We start from the raw sequence: 23,416 nt of genomic DNA, 5'->3' as shown, positions 1-23,416 counted from the left end.
GTTGGTGTTGGGTGGTACCAGACACTATGATAGTCAGGTTGGTGTTGGGTGGTACCAGACACTATGATAGTCAGGTTGGTGTTGGGTGGTACCAGACACTATGATAGTCAGGTTGGTGTTGGGTGGTACCAGACACTATGATAGTCAGGTTGGTGTTGGGTGGTACCAGACACTATGATATATAGTCAGGTTGGTGTTGGGTGGTACCAGACACTATGGTATATAGTCAGGTTGGTGTTCTGGTGGTACCAGACACTATGGTATATAGTCAGGTTGGTGTTGGGTGGTACCAGACACTATGATAGTCAGGTTGGTGTTGGGTGGTACCAGACACTATGATAGTCAGGTTGGTGTTGGGTGGTACCAGACACTATGGTATATAGTCAGGTTGGTGTTGGGTGGTACCAGACACTATGGTATATAGTCAGGTTGGTGTTCTGGTGGTACCAGACACTATGGTATATAGTCAGGTTGGTGTTGGGTGGTACCAGACACTATGATAGTCAGGTTGGTGTTGGGTGGTACCAGACACTATGATATATAGTCAGGTTGGTGTTGGGTGGTACCACACACTATGATATATAGTCAGGTTGGTGTTGGGTGGTACCAGACACTATGTTATATAGTCAGATTGGTGTTCTGGTGGTACCAGACACTATGATATATAGTCAGGTTGGTGTTGGGTGGTACCAGACACTATGATAGTCAGGTTGGTGTTGGGTGGTACCAGACACTATAATAGTCAGGTTGGTGTTGGGTGGTACCAGACACTATGATAGTCAGGTTGGTGTTGGGTGGTACCAGACACTATGGTATATAGTCAGGTTGGTGTTCTGGTGGTACCAGACACTATGATAGTCAGGTTGGTGTTGGGTGGTACCAGACACTATGATAGTCAGGTTGGTGTTGGGTGGTACCAGACACTATGATATATAGTCAGGTTGGTGTTGGGTGGTACCAGACACTATGTTATATAGTCAGGTTGGTGTTGGGTGGTACCAGACACTATGGTATATAGTCAGGTTGGTGTTCTGGTGGTACCAGACACTATGTTATATAGTCAGGTTGGTGTTGAGTGGTACCAGACACTATGGTATATAGTCAGGTTGGTGTTGGGTGGTACCAGACACTATGATAGTCAGGTTGGTGTTGGGTGGTACCAGACACTATGATAGTCAGGTTGGTGTTGGGTGGTACCAGACACTATGTTATATAGTCAGGTTGGTGTTGGGTGGTACCAGACACTATGTTATATAGTCAGGTTGGTGTTGGGTGGTACCAGACACTATGATAGTCAGGTTGGTGTTGGGTGGTACCAGACACTATGATAGTCAGGTTGGTGTTGGGTGGTACCAGACACTATGTTATATAGTCAGGTTGGTGTTGGGTGGTACCAGACACTATGTTATATAGTCAGGTTGGTGTTGGGTGGTACCAGACACTATGATAGTCAGGTTGGTGTTGGGTGGTACCAGACACTATGATAGTCAGGTTGGTGTTGGGTGGTACCAGACACTATGTTATATAGTCAGGTTGGTGTTGGGTGGTACCAGACACTATGATAGTCAGGTTGGTGTTGGGTGGTACCAGACACTATGATAGTCAGGTTGGTGTTGGGTGGTACCAGACACTATGGTATATAGTCAGGTTGGTGTTGGGTGGTACCAGACACTATGGTATATAGTCAGGTTGGTGTTGGGTGGTACCAGACACTATGATAGTCAGGTTGGTGTTGGGTGGTAAAAGACACTATGATAGTCAGGTTGGTGTTGGGTGGTACCAGACACTATGATATATAGTCAGGTTGGTGTTGGGTGGTACCAGACACTATGATATATAGTCAGGTTGGTGTTGGGTGGTACCAGACACTATGATATATAGTCAGGTTGGTGTTGGGTGGTACCAGACACTATGATATATAGTCAGGTTGGTGTTGGGTGGTACCAGACACTATGATAGTCAGGTTGGTGTTGGGTGGTACCAGACACTATGATAGTCAGGTTGGTGTTGGGTGGTACCAGACACTATGATATATAGTCAGGTTGGTGTTGGGTGGTACCAGACACTATGATAGTCAGGTTGGTGTTGGGTGGTACCAGACACTATGATAGTCAGGTTGGTGTTGGGTGGTACCAGACACTATGGTATATAGCCAGGTTGGTGTTCTGGTCGTACCAGATACTATGATAAAGCACATCACGAAGTGAAACATTTCTTTGAGCACCCTGATACGTCAATATACTCTGTAGAGCAGTACATCTACAGTCTATGTTTAGCTGCTCAGTGTTGACTCATTCTGTTGAATCAATTAATACAGAGAGCGAGAGAGGGGGGGTCTCACTGGTTGCTCTTAGACTGTTGTTCCTGTGTCCTCATCATCCTACTGAAATGATTTTACTGTCTTAGCTGTGTTCCTGGTTAGTTGGTCTCTGAGGTCACTTCCTGTTCTCTCTCTTATTCACTGCACTGTCTGTCTTCTCTTGTCAGGCTTCGCCCGTAATCTCTCAGAGGGAAATGATGCCAACTACACAGAGTACGTGGCCACTAGATGGTACCGCTCTCCAGAACTACTGCTGGGGTGAGTTTCGTGTATGTGTGTCATTCTGGTTGAGTCCATTCTACCTGGATACTGTAAACATGCACCAACACGTGTTAATGGTGTGCAGTACAGGTAGGATACTGCAGACATGAACCATACAATTATAATGACCAACACCCTCTCTCCCGTCTTCCCCCAGGGCTCCGTATGGTAAGGCAGTTGACATGTGGTCAGTAGGCTGTATCCTGGGGGAGCTGAGTGATGGCCAGCCGTTGTTCCCAGGAGAGAGTGAGATAGATCAGCTTTTCATCATCCAGAAGGTCCTGGGACCACTGCCTACTGAACAGATGAAACTCTTCTACAATAACCCTCGATTCCACGGGCTAAGGGTAGGACAGGCTGGAAACGGTCTCTGCTCTCAGTACTCCTCTATCTGTCCACCTCTCTTCCCCTCACTCCCCCTCACATGCGCTCTTACTCTTCTCTTCTTCCTGTTCTTTCCAACTCACTCCATCTCTCGATCTCTGGTCTTATTTCAGTATTTTCTCTCTCTCTCCATCTCTTTTTCTGTCCTCTCCCCCTCTCTCTTGCTAGCTGTGGCATGACTGATTGGATCACAGTGACACATCATTTATCTCCATTCTGCCTTGAGGAGTGGTTCAGATCATTACTGACTTGCTGGTTGACTGGCTGGTTGACCGACTGGCTGGCTTGTTGGCTGGCTGGATGACTGACAGACTGGTTGGCTGACTAGCTGGTTGACTGGCTGGTTGACTGACCGGCGGGCTTGTTGGCTGGCTGGGTGACTGACAGACTGGTTGGCTGACTAGCCGGTTGACTGGCTGGTTGACTGACCGACCGGCTGGCTTGTTGACTGGCTGATTGAATTGTTAATTGACTGGTTGGCTGGCTGACTGGCTTGTGTACAGACTAGCTGGCTGGTTTACTGACTGGTTGGCGGGTTGGCTGGCTGGTTGACTGACTGGCTGGTTGACTCGCTGTATGACTGGTTGACTTGCTGACTGGCATTACTGACTGACTGGCTGTCTGGATGACTGACAGACTGGTTGGCTGACTAGCTGGTTGACTGGCTGGTTGACCGACCGGGTGGTTGTCTTGCTAGCTGGCTGGCTAGCTGGCTGGCTGGCTAGCTGGCTTTTTGAATGACTGGCTGGTTGGCGGGAAGACTGACTGACTCGCTGGTTTACTAGCTGACTGACTGACTGACTGGTTGACGGGCAGGCTGGCTGACGGTCAGGCTGGCTGACTGGCTGCTGATGGTGGTAGAGGCATGACACGCAAACCATGCTATTTGTTGTGTGCTTTTCAGTTCCCAGCAGTGAACCACCCCACCACTCTGGAGAGGAAGTACCTGGGGTTCATCAGTGGACCCCTGCTGGACCTCATGAAGGTAAGGTCAGAGGTCAGGGATGCTACTGGGGTTAGGTTTAGGGTTATGCTGATTCACACTGAAAGTAGGGTATGACTCTACATTCCATTAAAACACATGCCTCTAATGTATCTGTAATATCATGTATCTGTATTGTCATGTATCTGTAATGTCATGCATCTGTAATGTCATGCATCTGTAATGTCATGTATCTGTAATGTAATGTATCTGTAATGTAATGTATCTGTAATGTCATTTATCTGTAATGTAATGTATCTGTAATGTAATGTATCTGTAATGTATCTGTAATGTAATGTATCTGTAATGTATCTGTAATGTCATTTATCTGTAATGTAATGTATCTGTAATGTAATGTATCTGTAATGTATCTGTAATGTAATGTATCTGTAATGTAATGTATCTGTAATGTATCTGTAATGCATCTGTAATGTAATGTATCTGTAATGTAATGTATCTGTAATGTAATGTATCTGTAATGTATCTGTAATGTCATGTATCTGTAATGGTATGTATCTGTAATGGTATGTATCTGTAATGTCATGTATCTGTAATGTCATGTATCTGTAATGTCATGTATCTGTAATGGTATGTATCTGTAATGTCATGTATCTGTAATGTCATGTATCTGTAATGTCATGTATCTGTAATGTCATGTATCTGTAATGGTATGTATCTGTAATGGTATGTATCTGTAATGGTATGTATCTGTAATTGTATGTATCTGTAATGTCATGTATCTGTAATGTCATGTATCTGTAATGTCATGTATCTGTAATGTTATGTATCTGTAATGTCATATATCTGTAATGTCATGTATCTGTAATGCATCTGTAATGTCATGTATCTGTAATGTAATGTATCTGTAATGTCATATCTGTCATCTGTCATATATCTGTATATCTGAAACCCCACCTCTTTAAGGAATACCTAGGATAGGTTAAGTAATCCCTCTCACCCCACCCCCCTAAGTTTTAGATGCACTATTGTTAAGTGACTGTCCCACTGGATGTCATAAGGTGAATGCACCAATTTGTAAGTCGCTCTGGATAAGAGCGTCTGCTAAATGACTTAAATGTAAATGTAAATGTAATGTCATGTATCTGTAATGTCATGTATCTGTAATGTCATGTATCTGTAATGTAATGTATCTGTAATGTAATGTATCTGTAATGTCATGTATCTGTAATGTATCTGTAATGTAATGTATCTGTAATGTCATGTATCTGTAATGTATCTGTAATGTCATGTATCTGTAATGTATCTGTAATGTCATGTATCTGTAATGTCATGCATCTGTAATGTATCTGTAATGTCATGTATCTGTAATGTATCTGTAATGTAATGTATCTGTAATGTCATGTATCTGTAATGTATCTGTAATGTCATGTATCTGTAATGTCATGTATCTGTAATGTATCTGTAATGTCATGTATCTGTAATGTATCTGTAATGTATCTGTACTGTAATGTATCTGTAATGTCATGTATCTGTAATGTATCTGTAATGTAATGTATCTGTAATGTCATGTATCTGTAATGTATATGTAATGTCATGTATCTGTAATGTATCTGTAATGTCATGTATCTGTAATGTATCTGTAATGTATCTGTAATGTAATGTATCTGTAATGGTATGTATCTGTAATGGTATGTATCTGTAATGGTATGTATCTGTAATGTCATGTATCTGTAATGTATCTGTAATGTCATGTATCTGTAATGTATCTGTAATGTAATGTATCTGTAATGTAATGTATCTGTAATGTATCTGTCATGTCATGTATCTGTAATGTCATGTATCTGTAATGTCATGTATCTGTAATGTCATGTATCTGTAATGGTATGTATCTGTAATGGTATGTATCTGTAATGGTATGTATCTGTAATGTCATGTATCTGTAATGTCATGTATCTGTAATGGTATGTATCTGTAATGGTATGTATCTGTAATGGTATGTATCTGTAATGTATCTGTAATGTATCTGTAATGTATCTGTAATGTCATGTATCTGTAATGTCATGTATCTGTAATGTAGCTTTAATTTCATGTATCTGTAATGCATCTGTAATGTCATGTATCTGTAATGTAATGTATCTGTAATGTAATGTATCTGTAATGTCATGTATCTGTAATGTATCTGTAATGTATCTGTAATGTAATGTATCTGTAATGTCATGTATCTGTAATGTATCTGTAATGTCATGTATCTGTAATGTATCTGTAATGTAATGTATCTGTAATGTAATGTATCTGTAATGTATCTGTCATGTCATGTATCTGTAATGTCATGTATCTGTAATGTCATGTATCTGTAATGCATCTGTAATGTCATGTATCTGTAATGTAATGTATCTGTAATGTCATATATCTGTAATGTCATGTATCTGTAATGTCATGTATCTGTAATGTCATGTATCTGTAATGTAATGTATCTGTAATGTAATGTATCTGTAATGTCATGTATCTGTAATGTATCTGTAATGTAATGTATCTGTAATGTCATGTATCTGTAATGTATCTGTAATGTCATGTATCTGTAATGTATCTGTAATGTCATGTATCTGTAATGTCATGCATCTGTAATGTATCTGTAATGTCATGTATCTGTAATGTATCTGTAATGTAATGTATCTGTAATGTCATGTATCTGTAATGTATCTGTAATGTCATGTATCTGTACTGTAATGTATCTGTAATGTCATGTATCTGTAATGTATCTGTAATGTAATGTATCTGTAATGTCATGTATCTGTAATGTATCTGTAATGTCATGTATCTGTAATGTATCTGTAATGTATCTGTAATGTAATGTATCTGTAATGGTATGTATCTGTAATGGTATGTATCTGTAATGGTATGTATCTGTAATGTATCTGTAATGTAATGTATCTGTAATGTAATGTATCTGTAATGTATCTGTCATGTCATGTATCTGTAATGTCATGTATCTGTAATGTCATGTATCTGTAATGGTATGTATCTGTAATGTCATGTATCTGTAATGTCATGTATCTGTAATGGTATGTATCTGTAATGGTATGTATCTGTAATGTCATGTATCTGTAATGGTATGTATCTGTAATGGTATGTATCTGTAATGGTATGTATCTGTAATGTATCTGTAATGTATCTGTAATGTATCTGTAATGTCATGTATCTGTAATGTAGCTTTAATTTCATGTAAATGACTTAAATGTAAATGTAAATGTATCTGTAATGCATCTGTAATGTCATGTATCTGTAATGTCATGTAATGTATCTGTAATGTAATGTATCTGTAATGTCATGTATCTGTAATGTATCTGTAATGTATCTGTAATGTAATGTATCTGTAATGTCATGTATCTGTAATGTATCTGTAATGTCATGTATCTGTAATGTATCTGTAATGTCATGTATCTGTAATGTATCTGTAATGTCATGTATCTGTAATGTAATGTATCTGTAATGTATCTGTCATGTCATGTATCTGTAATGTCATGTATCTGTAATGTCATGTATCTGTAATGTCATGTATCTGTAATGGTATGTATCTGTAATGTCATGTATCTGTAATGGTATGTATCTGTAATGTCATGTATCTGTAATGGTATGTATCTGTAATGTCATGTATCTGTAATGTCATGTATCTGTAATGGTATGTATCTGTAATGGTATGTATCTGTAATGGTATGTATCTGTAATGGTATGTATCTGTAATGTCATGTATCTGTAATGCATCTGTAATGTCATGTATCTGTAATGTCATGTATCTGTAATGCATCTGTAATGTCATGTATCTGTAATGCATCTGTAATGTCATGTATCTGTAATGCATCTGTAATGTCATGTATCTGTAATGCATCTGTAATGTCATGTATCTGTAATGTCATGTATCTGTAATGTAATGTATCTAATGCCATGTATCTGTAATGGTATGTATCTGTAATGTCATGTATCTGTAATGTAATGTAATGTCATGTATCTGTAATGTAATGTCATGTATCTGTAATGTAATGTCATGTATCTGTAATGTAATGTCATGTATCTGTAATGTAATGTCATGTATCTGTAATGTAATGTCATGTATCTGTAATGTCATGTATCTGTAATGTCATGTATCTGTAATGTCATGTATCTGTAATGTCATGTGTCTGTAATGTGTCTGTAATGTGTCTGTAATGTGTCTGTAATGTGTCTGTAATGTATCTGTAATGTATCTGTAATGTAATGTATCTGTAATGTATCTGTAATGTCATGTATCTGTAATGTAATGTATCTGTAATGTATCTGTAATGTATTGTATCTGTAATGTATCTGTAATGTAATGTATCTGTAATGTATCTGTAATGTATCTGTAATGTATCTGTAATGTATCTGTAATGTATCTGTAATGTCATGTATCTGTAATGCATCTGTAATGTCATGTATCTGTAATGTCATGTATCTGTAATGCATCTGTAATGTCATATATCTGTAATGTCATGTATCTGTAATGTCATGTATCTGTAATGTATCTGTAATGTAATGTATCTGTAATGTCATGTATATGTAATGTCATGTATCTGTAATGTCATGTATCTGTAATGTATCTGTAATGTAATGCATCTGTAATGTCATATATCTGTAATGTCATGTATCTGTAATGTAATGCATCTGTAATGTCATATATCTGTAATGTCATGTATCTGTAATGTATCTGTAATGTCATATATCTGTAATGTCATGTATCTGTAATGTAATGCATCTGTAATGTCATATATCTGTAATGTCATGTATCTGTAATGTATCTGTAATGTAATGTATCTGTAATGTAATGTATCTGTAATGTCATATATCTGTAATGTCATGTATCTGTAATGTAATGCATCTGTAATGTCATATATCTGTAATGTCATGTATCTGTAATGTATCTGTAATGTAATGTATCTGTAATGTCATGTATCTGTAATGTATCTGTAATGTATCTGTAATGTATCTGTAATGTCATGTATCTGTAATGTATCTGTAATGTAATGTATCTGTAATGTATCTGTAATGTATCTGTAATGTCATATATCTGTAATGTCATGTATCTGTAATGGTATGTATCTGTAATGTCATATATCTGTAATGTCATGTATCTGTAATGTCATATATCTGTAATGTCATGTATCTGTAATGTATCTGTAATGTATCTGTAATGTCATGTATCTGTAATGTCATGTATCTGTAATGTATCTGTAATGTATCTGTAATGTATCTGTAATGTATCTGTAATGTCATATATCTGTAATGTCATGTATCTGTAATGGTATGTATCTGTAATGTCATATATCTGTAATGTAATGTATCTGTAATGTCATATATCTGTAATGTCATGTATCTGTAATGGTATGTATCTGTAATGTCATGTATCTGTAATGGTATGTCTCTGTAATGTCATGTATCTGTAATGTCATGTATCTGTAATGTAATGTATCTGTAATGTCATGTATCTGTAATGTCATGTATCTGTACTGTAATGTATCTGTAATGTAATGTATCTGTAATGTCATGTATCTGTAATGTATCTGTAATGTCATGTATCTGTAATGTATCTGTAATGTCATGTATCTGTAATGTATCTGTAATGTCATGTATCTGTAATGTATCTGTAATGTCATGTATCTGTAATGTATCTGTAATGTCATGTATCTGTAATGTATCTGTAATGTAATGTATCTGTAATGTAATGTGTCTGTAATGTATCTGTAATGTATCTGTAATGTAATGTATCTGTAATGTATCTGTAATGTCATGTATCTGTAATGTATCTGTAATGTCATGTATCTGTAATGTCATATATCTGTAATGTCATGTATCTGTAATGGTATGTATCTGTAATGTATCTGTAATGTATCTGTAATGTATATGTCATGTATCTGTAATGTAATGTATCTGTAATGTAATGTATCTGTAATGTATCTGTAATGTAATGTATCTGTAATGTATCTGTAATGTATATGTCATGTATCTGTAATGTATATGTCATGTATCTGTAATGTAATGTATCTGTAATGTAATGTATCTGTAATGTAATGTATCTGTAATGTAATGTATCTGTAATGTATCTGTAATGTATATGTCATGTATCTGTAATGTATATGTAATGTATCTGTAATGTAATGTATCTGTAATGTATATGTCATGTATCTGTAATGTATATGTCATGTATCTGTAATGTAATGTATCTGTAATGTAATGTCTCTGTAATGTCATGTCTCTAATGTCATGTCTCTAATGTCATGTCTCTAATGTCATGTCTCTAATGTCATGTCTCTAATGTCATGTCTCTGTAATGTCATGTCTCTGTAATGTCATGTCTCTGTAATGTCATGTCAGGTATCTTTAATGTATTTAATGTATCTAATGTAATTTGATGTCTCTGTAATGTCATGCATCTGTAATGTATCTGTAATGTAATGTATCTGTAATGTCATGTCTCTGTAATGTCATATCTCTGTAATGTCATGTCTCTGTAATGTCATGTCTCTGTAATGTCATGTCTGGTATCTTTAATGTATTTAATGTCTCTGTAATGTAATGTCAGGTATCTTTAATGTATTTAATGTCTCTAATGTAATTTAATGTCTCTGTAATGTCATGCATCTGTAATGTATCTGTAATGTAATGTCTCTGTAATGTCATGCATCTGTAATGTATCTGTAATGTATCTGTAATGTAATGCATCTGTAATGCATCTGTAATGCATCTGCAATGTATCTGTAATGTATCTGTAATGTATCTGTAATGTCATGTATCTGTAATGTAAGGTATCTGTAATGTATCTGTAATGTATCTGTAGTGTAATGTATCTGTAATGTAAGGTATCTGTAATGTATCTGTAATGTAATGTATCTGTAATGTATCTGTAGTGTAAGGTATCTGTAATGTATCTGTAATGTAATGTATCTGTAATGTATCTGTAGTGTAATGTATCTGTAGTGTAATGTATCTGTAGTGTAATGTATCTGTAATGTCATGCATCTGTAATGTATCTGTAATGTATCTGTAATCTATCTGTAACGTATCTGTAATGTATCTGTAATGTAATGTATCTGTAATGTATCTGTAATGTATCTGTAATGTAATGTATCTGTAATGTATCTGTAATGTATCTGTAATGTATCTGTAACGTCATGCATCTGTAATGTATCTGTAATGTATCTGTAATGTAATGTATCTGTAATGTATCTGTAGTGTAATGTATCTGTAATGTAATGTATCTGTAATGTAATGTATCTGTAATGTATCTGTAATGTCATGCATCTGTAATGTATCTGTAATGTATCTGTAATGTAATGTATCTGTAATGTAATGTATCTGTAATGTATCTGTAATGTATCTGCAGTGTAATGTATCTGTAATGTAATGTATCTGTAATGTATCTGTAGTGTAATGTATCTGTAATGTCATGTATCTGTAATGTAATGTATCTGTAATGTAATGTATCTGTAATGTATCTGTAATGTAATGTATCTGTAATGTAATGTATCTGTAATGTAATGTATCTGTAATGTATCTGTAATGTAATGTATCTGTAATGTCATGTATCTGTAATGTATATGTCATGTATCTGTAATGTAATGTATCTGTAATGTAATGTCTCTGTAATGTCATGTCTCTGTAATGTCATGTCTCTGTAATGTCATGTCTCTGTAATGTCATGTCTCTGTAATGTCATGTCTCTGTAATGTCATGTCTCTGTAATGTCATGTCAGGTATCTTTAATGTATTTAATGTCTCTAATGTAATTTAATGTCTCTGTAATGTCATGCATCTGTAATGTATCTGTAATGTAATGTATCTGTAATATCATGTCTCTGTAATGTCATGTCTCTGTAATGTCATGTCTCTGTAATGTCATGTCAGGTATCTTTAATGTATTTAATGTCTCTGTAATGTAATGTCAGGTATCTTTAATGTATTTAATGTCTCTAATGTAATTTAATGTCTCTGTAATGTCATGCATCTGTAATGTATCTGTAATGTAATGTCTCTGTAATGTCATGTCTCTGTAATGTCTCTGTAATGTCATGTCTCTGTAATGTCATGTCTCTGTAATGTCATGTATCTGTAATGTAATGTCAGGTATCTTTAATGTATTTAATGTATCTGTAATGTCTCTGTAATGTCATGTCTCTGTAATGTCATGTCTCTGTAATGTCATGTCTCTGTAATGTCATGTCAGGTATCTTTAATGTATTTAATGTATCTGTAATGTCTCTGTAATGTCATGTCTCTGTAATGTCATGTATCTGTAATGTCATGTCAGGTATCTTTAATGTATTTAATGTCTCTAATGTAATTTAATGTCTCTGTAATGTCATGTATCTGTAATGTCTCTGTAATGTCATGTCTCTGTAATGTCATGTCTCTGTAATGTCATGTCTCTGTAATGTCATGTCAGGTATCTTTAATGTATTTAATGTCTCTAATGTAATTTAATGTCTCTGTAATGTCATGCATCTGTAATGTATCTGTAATGTAATGTATCTGTAATGTCATGTCTCTGTAATGTCATGTCTCTTTAATGTCATGTCTCTGTAATGTCATGTCTCTGTAATGTCATGTCAGGTATCTTTAATGTATTTAATGTCTCTGTAATGTAATGTCAGGTATCTTTAATGTATTTAATGTCTCTAATGTAATTTAATGTCTCTGTAATGTCATGCATCTGTAATGTATCTGTAATGTAATGTCTCTGTAATGTCATGTCTCTGTAATGTCTCTGTAAGGTCATGTCTCTGTAATGTCTCTGTAATGTCATGTATCTGTAATGTCTCTGTAATGTCATGTCTCTGTAATGTCATGTCTCTGTAATGTCATGTATCTGTAATGTAATGTCAGGTATCTTTAATGTATTTAATGTATCTGTAATGTCTCTGTAATGTCATGTCTCTGTAATGTCATGTCTCTGTAATGTCATGTCTCTGTAATGTCATGTCTCTGTAATGTAATGTCAGGTATCTTTAATGTATTTAATGTATCTGTAATGTCTCTGTAATGTCATGTCTCTGTAATGTCATGTATCTGTAATGTCATGTATCTGTAATGTCATGTATCTGTAATGTCTCTGTAATGTCATGTATCTGTAATGTCATGTCTCTGTAATGTCATGTCTCTGTAATGTCATGTATCTGTAATGTCATGTCAGGTATCTTTATTGTATTTAATCTATCTGTAATGTCTCTGTAATGTCATGTCTCTGTAATGTCATGTCTCTGTAACGTCATGTATCTGTAATGTCATGCATCTGTAATGTATCTGTAATGTAATGTCTCTGTAATGTCATGTCTCTGTAATGTCATGTCTCTGTAATGTCTCTGTAAGGTCATGTCTCTGTAATGTCATGTCTCTGTAATGTCTCTGTAATGTCATGTATCTGTAATGTCTCTGTAATGTCATGTCTCTGTAATGTCATGTCTCTGTAATGTCATGTCTCTGTAATGTCATGTCAGGTATCTTTAATGTATTTAATGTATCTGTAATGTCTCTGTAATGTCATGTCTCTGTAATGTCATGTCTCTGTAATGTCATGTATCTGTAATGTAATGTCAGGTATCTTTAATGTATTTAATGTATCTGTAATGTCTCTGTAATGTCATGTCTCTGTAATGTCATGTATCTGTAATGTAATGTCAGGTATCTTTAATGTATTTAATGTATATGTAATGTCTCTGTAATGTCATGTCTCTGTAATGTCATGTATCTGTAATGTAATGTCAGGTATCTTTAATGTATTTAATGTCTCTAAAGTAATTTAATGTCTCTGTTACCGTCTATTCAGAAAGTATTCAGACCTCTTAACTTTTTCCACATGTTGTTACGTTACAGCCTTATTATAAAATTAAAATTCCCCTCATCAATCTACACACAAAACCCCAGAATGACGTTTTTTAAAGATTTGTTTTGCAAATGTAAAAAAGAAAAAAGAAAAAAAGAAATATAACATATAATATAACATATAATATAACATCATATAGTATTCAGACCTTTTACTCAGCACTTTGTTGAAGCATCTTTGGCTTTGTGAACCTCACCACCCTCTGGAGAGCACTACAGTTGTGGGTGGTGTAGTTTTATTTTACCTTTATTTAACCAGGTGGGCAGGTTGAGAGCAGTTTATCATTTCCAGCTGCTACCTGGCCAAGATAAAGCAAAGCAGAGTCTTATATCTCCCTCACTAACTAAGCATCAGCTGTCAGAGCAGCTTACCTATCATTGCACCTGTACACAGCCCATCTGTAAATTGCCCACCCAATTACCCATCCCCATACTGTTATATTATTTTCTCCTTTGCACCCCAGTATCTCTACTTGCACATTCATCTTCTGCACATCTATCACTCCAGTGTTTATTTGCTAAATTGTAATTATTTTGCCACTATGGCCTATTTATTGCCCTACCTCCCTTGACTGTACGTTTGTTTACTCCATGTGTAACTGTGTTTGTGTCGCACTGCTTTGCTTTATCTTGGCCAGGTCGCAGTTGTAAATGTGAACTTGTCTCAACTCGCCTACCTGGTTAAATAAAGGTGTTCTCAACTAGCCTACCTGGTTAAATAAAGGTGTTCTCAACTAACCTACCTGGTTAAATAAAGGTGAAATAAAAAACAAAACAAAAAAATCTGAGAACCCAGATGGCTGGACCGATTGACGGTATATCCCGAGAGAACCATGTTTCCGTGAAACAGAGTATGTTACAATCCCTGATGTCTCTCTGGAAAGAAACCCTCACACTGTAATGTACCTGTAATGTAAGGTATCTGTAATGTACCTGTAATGTAATGTATCTGTAATGTATCTGTAATGTACCTGTGATGTAATGTATCTATAATGTAAGGTATCTGTAATGTATCTGTAATGTAAGGTATCTGTAATGTACCTGTAATATACCTGTAATGTAATGTATATGTAATGTATTGTATATGTAAGGTATCTGTAATGTATCTGTAATGTATATGTAATATACCTGTAATGTAATGTATCTGTAATGTATTGTATATGTAATGTATCTGTAATGTAATGTATCTGTAATGTATTGTATATGTAATGTATCTGTAATGTATTGTATATGTAATGTATCTGTAATGTATATGTAATATACCTGTAATGTAATGTATTGTATATGTAATGTATCTGTAATGTAATGTATCTGTAATGTATTGTATATGTAATGTATTGTATATGTAATGTTTCTGTAATGTATTGTATATGTAATGTATCTGTAATGTATTGTATATGTAATGTATTGTATATGTAATGTTTCTGTAATGTATTGTATATGTAAGGTATCTGTAATGTAAGGTATCTGTAATGTATATGTAATATACCTGTAATGTAATGTATATGTAATGTATTGTATATGTAAGGTATCTGTAATGTACCTGTAATGTAATGTATCTGTAATGTATATGTAATATACCTGTAAGGTATCTGTAATGTCATGTATCTGTAATGTATCTGTAATGTAATGTATCTGTAATGTATTTGTAATGTAATGTATCTAATATACCTGTAATGTAATGTATCTAATATACCTGTAATGTAATGTATCTAATATACCTGTAATGTAATGTATCTAATATACCTGTAATGTATCTGTATCTGTAATGTATCTGTAATATACCTGTAAAGTATCCATAATGTATCTGTAATGTATCTGTAATGTATCTGTAATATACCTGTAAAGTATCTGTAAAGTATCTGTAAAGTATCTGTAATGTATCTGTAATATACCTGTAATGTATCTGTAATGTATCTGTAATATACCTGTAAAGTATCTGTAATGTATCTGTAATGTATCTGTAATATACCTGTAAAGTATCTGTAATGTATCTGTAATATACCTGTAAAGTATCCATAATGTATCTGTAATGTATCTGTAATGTAATGTATCTGTAATATACCTGTAATGTATCTGTAATGTATCTGTAATGTGTCTGTAATATACCTGTAAAGTATCTGTAATGTATCTGTAATATACCTGTAAAGTATCCATAATGTATCTGTAATGTATCTGTAATATACCTGTAATGTATCTGTAATGTATCTGTAATGTATCTGTAATATACCTGTAATGTATCTGTAATATACCTGTAATGTATCTGTAATGTATCTGTAATGTATCTGTAATGTATCTGTAATATACCTGTAATGTATCTGTAATGTATCTGTAATGTATCTGTAATGTACCTGTAAAGTATCTGTAATGTATCTGTAATGTATCTGTAATATACCTGTAATGTATCTGTAATATACCTGTAAAGTATCTGTAATGTATCTGTAATATACCTGTAATGTATCTGTAATGTATCTGTAATATACCTGTAAAGTATCTGTAATGTATCTGTAATGTATCTGTAATATACCTGTAAAGTATCTGTAATGTATCTGTAATATACCTGTAATGTATCTGTAATGTATCTGTAATGTATCTGTAATGTATCTGTAATATACCTGTAAAGTATCTGTAATGTATCTGTAATATACCTGTAAAGTATCCATAATGTATCTGTAATGTATCTGTAATGTAATGTATCTGTAATATACCTGTAATGTATCTGTAATGTATCTGTAATGTGTCTGTAATATACCTGTAAAGTATCTGTAATGTATCTGTAATATACCTGTAAAGTATCCATAATGTATCTGTAATGTATCTGTAATGTCATGTATCTGTAATGTATCTGTAATGTAATGTGTCTGTAATGTATCTGTAATATACCTGTAAAGTATCTGTAATGTATCTGTAATATACCTGTAAAGTATCCATAATGTATCTGTAATGTATCTTTAATGTATCTGTAATGTATCTGTAATATACCTGTAAAGTATCCATAATGTATCTGTAATGTATCTGTAATATACCTGTAAAGTATCCATAATGTATCTGTAATGTATCTGTAATATACCTGTAAAGTATCCATAATGTATCTGTAATGTATCTGTAATATACCTGTAATGTATCTGTAATGTATCTGTAATGTATCTGTAAAGTATCCATAATGTATCTGTAATGTATCTGTAATATACCTGTAAAGTATCCATAATGTATCTGTAATGTATCTGTAATATACCTGTAAAGTATCCATAATGTATCTGTAATATATCTGTAAAGTATCCATAATGTATCTGTAATGTATCTGTAATGTATCTGTAATGTATCTGTAAAGTATCCATAATGTATCTGTAATGTATCTGTAATATACCTGTAAAGTATCCATAATGTATCTGTAATGTATCTGTAATATACCTGTAAAGTATCCATAATGTATCTGTAATGTATCTGTAATATACCTGTAAAGTATCCATAATGTATCTGTAATGTATCTGTAATATACCTGTAATGTATCTGTAATATACCTGTAATGTATCTGTAATATACCTGTAAAGTATCCGTAATGTATCTGTAATGTATCTGTAATATACCTGTAATGTATCTGTAATATACCTGTAAAGTATCCATAATGTATCTGTAATGTATCTGTAATATACCTGTAATGTATCTGTAATATACCTGTAATGTATCTGTAATATACCTGTAAAGTATCCGTAATGTATCTGTAATGTATCTGTAATATACCTGTAATGTATCTGTAATATACCTGTAAAGTATCTGTAATGTATCTGTAATATATCTGTAAAGTATCCATAATGTATCCATAATGTATCTGTAATGTATCTGTAATGTATCTGTAATGTATCTGTAATGTATCTGTAATATACCTGTAAAGTATCTGTAATGTATCTGTAATATATCTGTAAAGTATCCATAATGTATCCATAATGTATCTGTAATGTATCTGTAATGTATCTGTAATGTATCTGTAATATACCTGTAATTTAATGTATCCATAATGTATCTGTAATGTAATGTATCTGTAATGTATCTGTAATGTATCTGTAATGTATCCATAATGTATCTGTAATGTAATGTATCTGTAATGTAATGTATCTGTAATGTATCTGTAATGGTATGTATCTGTAATGTCATGTATCTGTAATGTATCTGTAATGTAATGTATCTGTAATGTATCTGTAATGTATCCATAATGTATCTGTAATGTAATGTATCTGTAATGTAATGTATCTGTAATGTAATGTGTCTGTAATGTATCTGTAATGTAATGTGTCTGTAATGTATCTGTAATGTATCTGTAATGTAATGTATCTGTAATGTAATGTATCTGTAATGTAATGTATCTGTAATGTATCTGTAATGTAATGTATCTGTAATGTATCTGTAATGTAATGTGTCTGTAATGTATCTGTAATGTAATGTGTCTGTAATATATCTGTAATGTATCTGTAATGTATCCATAATGTATCTGTAATATACCTGTAAAGTATCCATAATGTATCTGTAATGTATCTGTAATGTAATGTATCTGTAATGTAATGTATCTGTAATGTATCTGTAATGTATCTGTAATGTAATGTATCTGTAATGTAATGTATCTTTAATGTAATGTATCTGTAATGTAATGTATCTGTAATGTATCTGTAATGTAATGTATCTGTAATGTATCTGTAATGTAATGTATCTGTAATGTAATGTATCTGTAATGTAATGTATCTGTAATGTAATGTATCTGTAATGTATCTGTAATGTAATGTATCTGTAATGTATCTGTAATGTAATGTATCTGTAATGTATCTGTAATGTATCTGTAATGTATCTGTAATGTAATGTATCTGTAATGTATCTGTAATGTAATGTATCTGTAATGTAATGTATCTGTAATGTAATGTATCTGTAATGTAATGTATCTGTAATGTATCTGTAATGTAATGTATCTGTAATGTAATGTATCTGTAATGTATCTGTAATATACCTGTAAAGTATCCATAATGTATCTGTAATGTATCTGTAATGTAATGTATCTGTAATGTAATGTATCTGTAATGTATCTGTAATGTATCTGTAATGTAATGTATCTGTAATGTATCTGTAATATACCTGTAAAGTATCCATAATGTATCTGTAATGTATCTGTAATGTAATGTATCTGTAATGTATCTGTAATGTAATGTATCTGTAATGTATCTGTAATGTAATGTATCTGTAATGTATCTGTAATATACCTGTAAAGTATCCATAATGTATCTGTAATGTATATGTAATGTAATGTATCTGTAATGTAATGTATCTGTAATTTAATGTATCTGTAATGTATCTGTAATGTAATGTATCTGTAATGTATCTGTAATGTAATGTATCTGTAATGTATCTGTAATGTATCTGTAATGTAATGTATCTGTAATGTAATGTATCTGTAATGTATCTGTAATGTATCTGTAATGTAATGTATCTGTAATGTAATGTATCTGTAATGTATCTGTAATGTAATGTATCTGTAATGTAATGTATCTGTAATGTAATGTAATGTATCTGTAATGTAATGTATCTGTAATGTATCTGTAATGTAATGTATCTGTAATGTATCTGTAATGTAATGTATCTGTAATGTAATGTATCTGTAATGTATTTGTAATGTAATGTATCTAATATACCTGTAATGTAATGTATCTAATATACCTGTAATGTAATGTATCTAATATACCTGTAATGTAATGTATCTAATATACCTGTAATGTATCTGTATCTGTAATGTATCTGTAATATACCTGTAAAGTATCCATAATGTATCTGTAATGTATCTGTAATGTATCTGTAATATACCTGTAAAGTATCTGTAAAGTATCTGTAAAGTATCTGTAATGTATCTGTAATATACCTGTAATGTATCTGTAATGTATCTGTAATATACCTGTAAAGTATCTGTAATGTATCTGTAATGTATCTGTAATATACCTGTAAAGTATCTGTAATGTATCTGTAATATACCTGTAAAGTATCCATAATGTATCTGTAATGTATCTGTAATGTAATGTATCTGTAATATACCTGTAATGTATCTGTAATGTATCTGTAATGTGTCTGTAATATACCTGTAAAGTATCTGTAATGTATCTGTAATATACCTGTAAAGTATCCATAATGTATCTGTAATGTATCTGTAATATACCTGTAATGTATCTGTAATGTATCTGTAATGTATCTGTAATATACCTGTAATGTATCTGTAATGTATCTGTAATGTATCTGTAATGTATCTGTAATATACCTGTAATGTATCTGTAATGTATCTGTAATGTATCTGTAATGTACCTGTAAAGTATCTGTAATGTATCTGTAATGTATCTGTAATATACCTGTAATGTATCTGTAATATACCTGTAAAGTATCTGTAATGTATCTGTAATATACCTGTAATGTATCTGTAATGTATCTGTAATATACCTGTAAAGTATCTGTAATGTATCTGTAATGTATCTGTAATATACCTGTAAAGTATCTGTAATGTATCTGTAATATACCTGTAATGTATCTGTAATGTATCTGTAATGTATCTGTAATGTATCTGTAATGTATCTGTAATATACCTGTAAAGTATCTGTAATGTATCTGTAATATACCTGTAAAGTATCCATAATGTATCTGTAATGTATCTGTAATGTAATGTATCTGTAATATACCTGTAATGTATCTGTAATGTATCTGTAATGTGTCTGTAATATACCTGTAAAGTATCTGTAATGTATCTGTAATATACCTGTAAAGTATCCATAATGTATCTGTAATGTATCTGTAATGTCATGTATCTGTAATGTATCTGTAATGTAATGTGTCTGTAATGTATCTGTAATATACCTGTAAAGTATCTGTAATGTATCTGTAATATACCTGTAAAGTATCCATAATGTATCTGTAATGTATCTTTAATGTATCTGTAATGTATCTGTAATATACCTGTAAAGTATCCATAATGTATCTGTAATGTATCTGTAATATACCTGTAAAGTATCCATAATGTATCTGTAATGTATCTGTAATATACCTGTAAAGTATCCATAATGTATCTGTAATGTATCTGTAATATACCTGTAATGTATCTGTAATGTATCTGTAATGTATCTGTAAAGTATCCATAATGTATCTGTAATGTATCTGTAATATACCTGTAAAGTATCCATAATGTATCTGTAATGTATCTGTAATATACCTGTAAAGTATCCATAATGTATCTGTAATATATCTGTAAAGTATCCATAATGTATCTGTAATGTATCTGTAATGTATCTGTAATGTATCTGTAAAGTATCCATAATGTATCTGTAATGTATCTGTAATATACCTGTAAAGTATCCATAATGTATCTGTAATGTATCTGTAATATACCTGTAAAGTATCCATAATGTATCTGTAATGTATCTGTAATATACCTGTAAAGTATCCATAATGTATCTGTAATGTATCTGTAATATACCTGTAATGTATCTGTAATATACCTGTAATGTATCTGTAATATACCTGTAAAGTATCCATAATGTATCTGTAATGTATCTGTAATATACCTGTAATGTATCTGTAATATACCTGTAAAGTATCCATAATGTATCTGTAATGTATCTGTAATATACCTGTAATGTATCTGTAATATACCTGTAATGTATCTGTAATATACCTGTAAAGTATCCATAATGTATCTGTAATGTATCTGTAATATACCTGTAATGTATCTGTAATATACCTGTAAAGTATCTGTAATGTATCTGTAATATATCTGTAAAGTATCCATAATGTATCCATAATGTATCTGTAATGTATCTGTAATGTATCTGTAATGTATCTGTAATATACCTGTAAAGTATCTGTAATGTATCTGTAATATATCTGTAAAGTATCCATAATGTATCCATAATGTATCTGTAATGTATCTGTAATGTATCTGTAATGTATCTGTAATATACCTGTAATTTAATGTATCCATAATGTATCTGTAATGTAATGTATCTGTAATGTATCTGTAATGTATCTGTAATGTATCCATAATGTATCTGTAATGTAATGTATCTGTAATGTAATGTATCTGTAATGTATCTGTAATGGTATGTATCTGTAATGTCATGTATCTGTAATGTATCTGTAATGTAATGTATCTGTAATGTATCTGTAATGTATCCATAATGTATCTGTAATGTAATGTATCTGTAATGTAATGTATCTGTAATGTAATGTGTCTGTAATGTATCTGTAATGTAATGTGTCTGTAATGTATCTGTAATGTATCTGTAATGTAATGTATCTGTAATGTAATGTATCTGTAATGTAATGTATCTGTAATGTAATGTATCTGTAATGTAATGTATCTGTAATGTATCTGTAATGTAATGTATCTGTAATGTATCTGTAATGTAATGTGTCTGTAATGTATCTGTAATGTAATGTGTCTGTAATATATCTGTAATGTATCTGTAATGTATCCATAATGTATCTGTAATATACCTGTAAAGTATCCATAATGTATCTGTAATGTATCTGTAATGTAATGTATCTGTAATGTAATGTATCTGTAATGTAATGTATCTGTAATGTATCTGTAATGTAATGTATCTGTAATGTAATGTATCTGTAATGTAATGTATCTTTAATGTAATGTATCTGTAATGTAATGTATCTGTAATGTATCTGTAATGTAATGTATCTGTAATGTATCTGTAATGTAATGTATCTGTAATGTAATGTATCTGTAATGTAATGTATCTGTAATGTATCTGTAATGTAATGTATCTGTAATGTATCTGTAATGTAATGTATCTGTAATGTATCTGTAATGTATCTGTAATGTATCTGTAATGTATCTGTAATGTATCTGTAATGTAATGTATCTGTAATGTATCTGTAATGTAATGTATCTGTAATGTAATGTATCTGTAATGTAATGTATCTGTAATGTAATGTATCTGTAATGTATCTGTAATGTAATGTATCTGTAATGTAATGTATCTGTAATGTAATGTATCTGTAATGTATCTGTAATATACCTGTAAAGTATCCATAATGTATCTGTAATGTATCTGTAATGTAATGTATCTGTAATGTAATGTATCTGTAATGTATCTGTAATGTAATGTATCTGTAATGTATCTGTAATATACCTGTAAAGTATCCATAATGTATCTGTAATGTATCTGTAATGTAATGTATCTGTAATGTATCTGTAATGTAATGTATCTGTAATGTATCTGTAATGTAATGTATCTGTAATGTATCTGTAATATACCTGTAAAGTATCCATAATGTATCTGTAATGTATATGTAATGTAATGTATCTGTAATGTAATGTATCTGTAATTTAATGTATCTGTAATGTATCTGTAATGTAATGTATCTGTAATGTATCTGTAATGTAATGTATCTGTAATGTATCTGTAATGTATCTGTAATGTAATGTATCTGTAATGTAATGTATCTGTAATGTATCTGTAATGTATCTGTAATGTAATGTATCTGTAATGTAATGTATCTGTAATGTATCTGTAATGTAATGTATCTGTAATGTAATGTATCTGTAATGTAATGTAATGTATCTGTAATGTAATGTATCTGTAATGTAT

The 23,416-nt window shown here is 32.3% G+C and overlaps 1 protein-coding gene across 1 annotated transcript in view; it reads left to right on the top strand.

Annotated features, from left to right (window-relative positions):
• LOC123995389 (cyclin-dependent kinase-like 5) overlaps window positions 1-23,416 on the top strand; it is a 182,837-nt gene that overhangs the window by 22,575 nt on the left and 136,846 nt on the right. Inside the window, exons 6-8 of the mRNA XM_046298961.1 lie at window positions 2,488-2,578; window positions 2,739-2,928; window positions 3,870-3,950. Coding sequence (XP_046154917.1) covers window positions 2,488-2,578; window positions 2,739-2,928; window positions 3,870-3,950 — 362 coding nt within the window. The remainder of the gene's footprint in view (window positions 1-2,487; window positions 2,579-2,738; window positions 2,929-3,869; window positions 3,951-23,416) is intronic.

Source organism: Oncorhynchus gorbuscha, linkage group LG02 (genome assembly GCF_021184085.1).
Source record: "Oncorhynchus gorbuscha isolate QuinsamMale2020 ecotype Even-year linkage group LG02, OgorEven_v1.0, whole genome shotgun sequence".
NCBI lineage: Eukaryota > Metazoa > Chordata > Actinopteri > Salmoniformes > Salmonidae > Oncorhynchus > Oncorhynchus gorbuscha.
The sequence above is the reverse complement of the archived record's forward strand: the minus strand, read 5'-3'. Positions and strand labels throughout refer to the sequence as shown.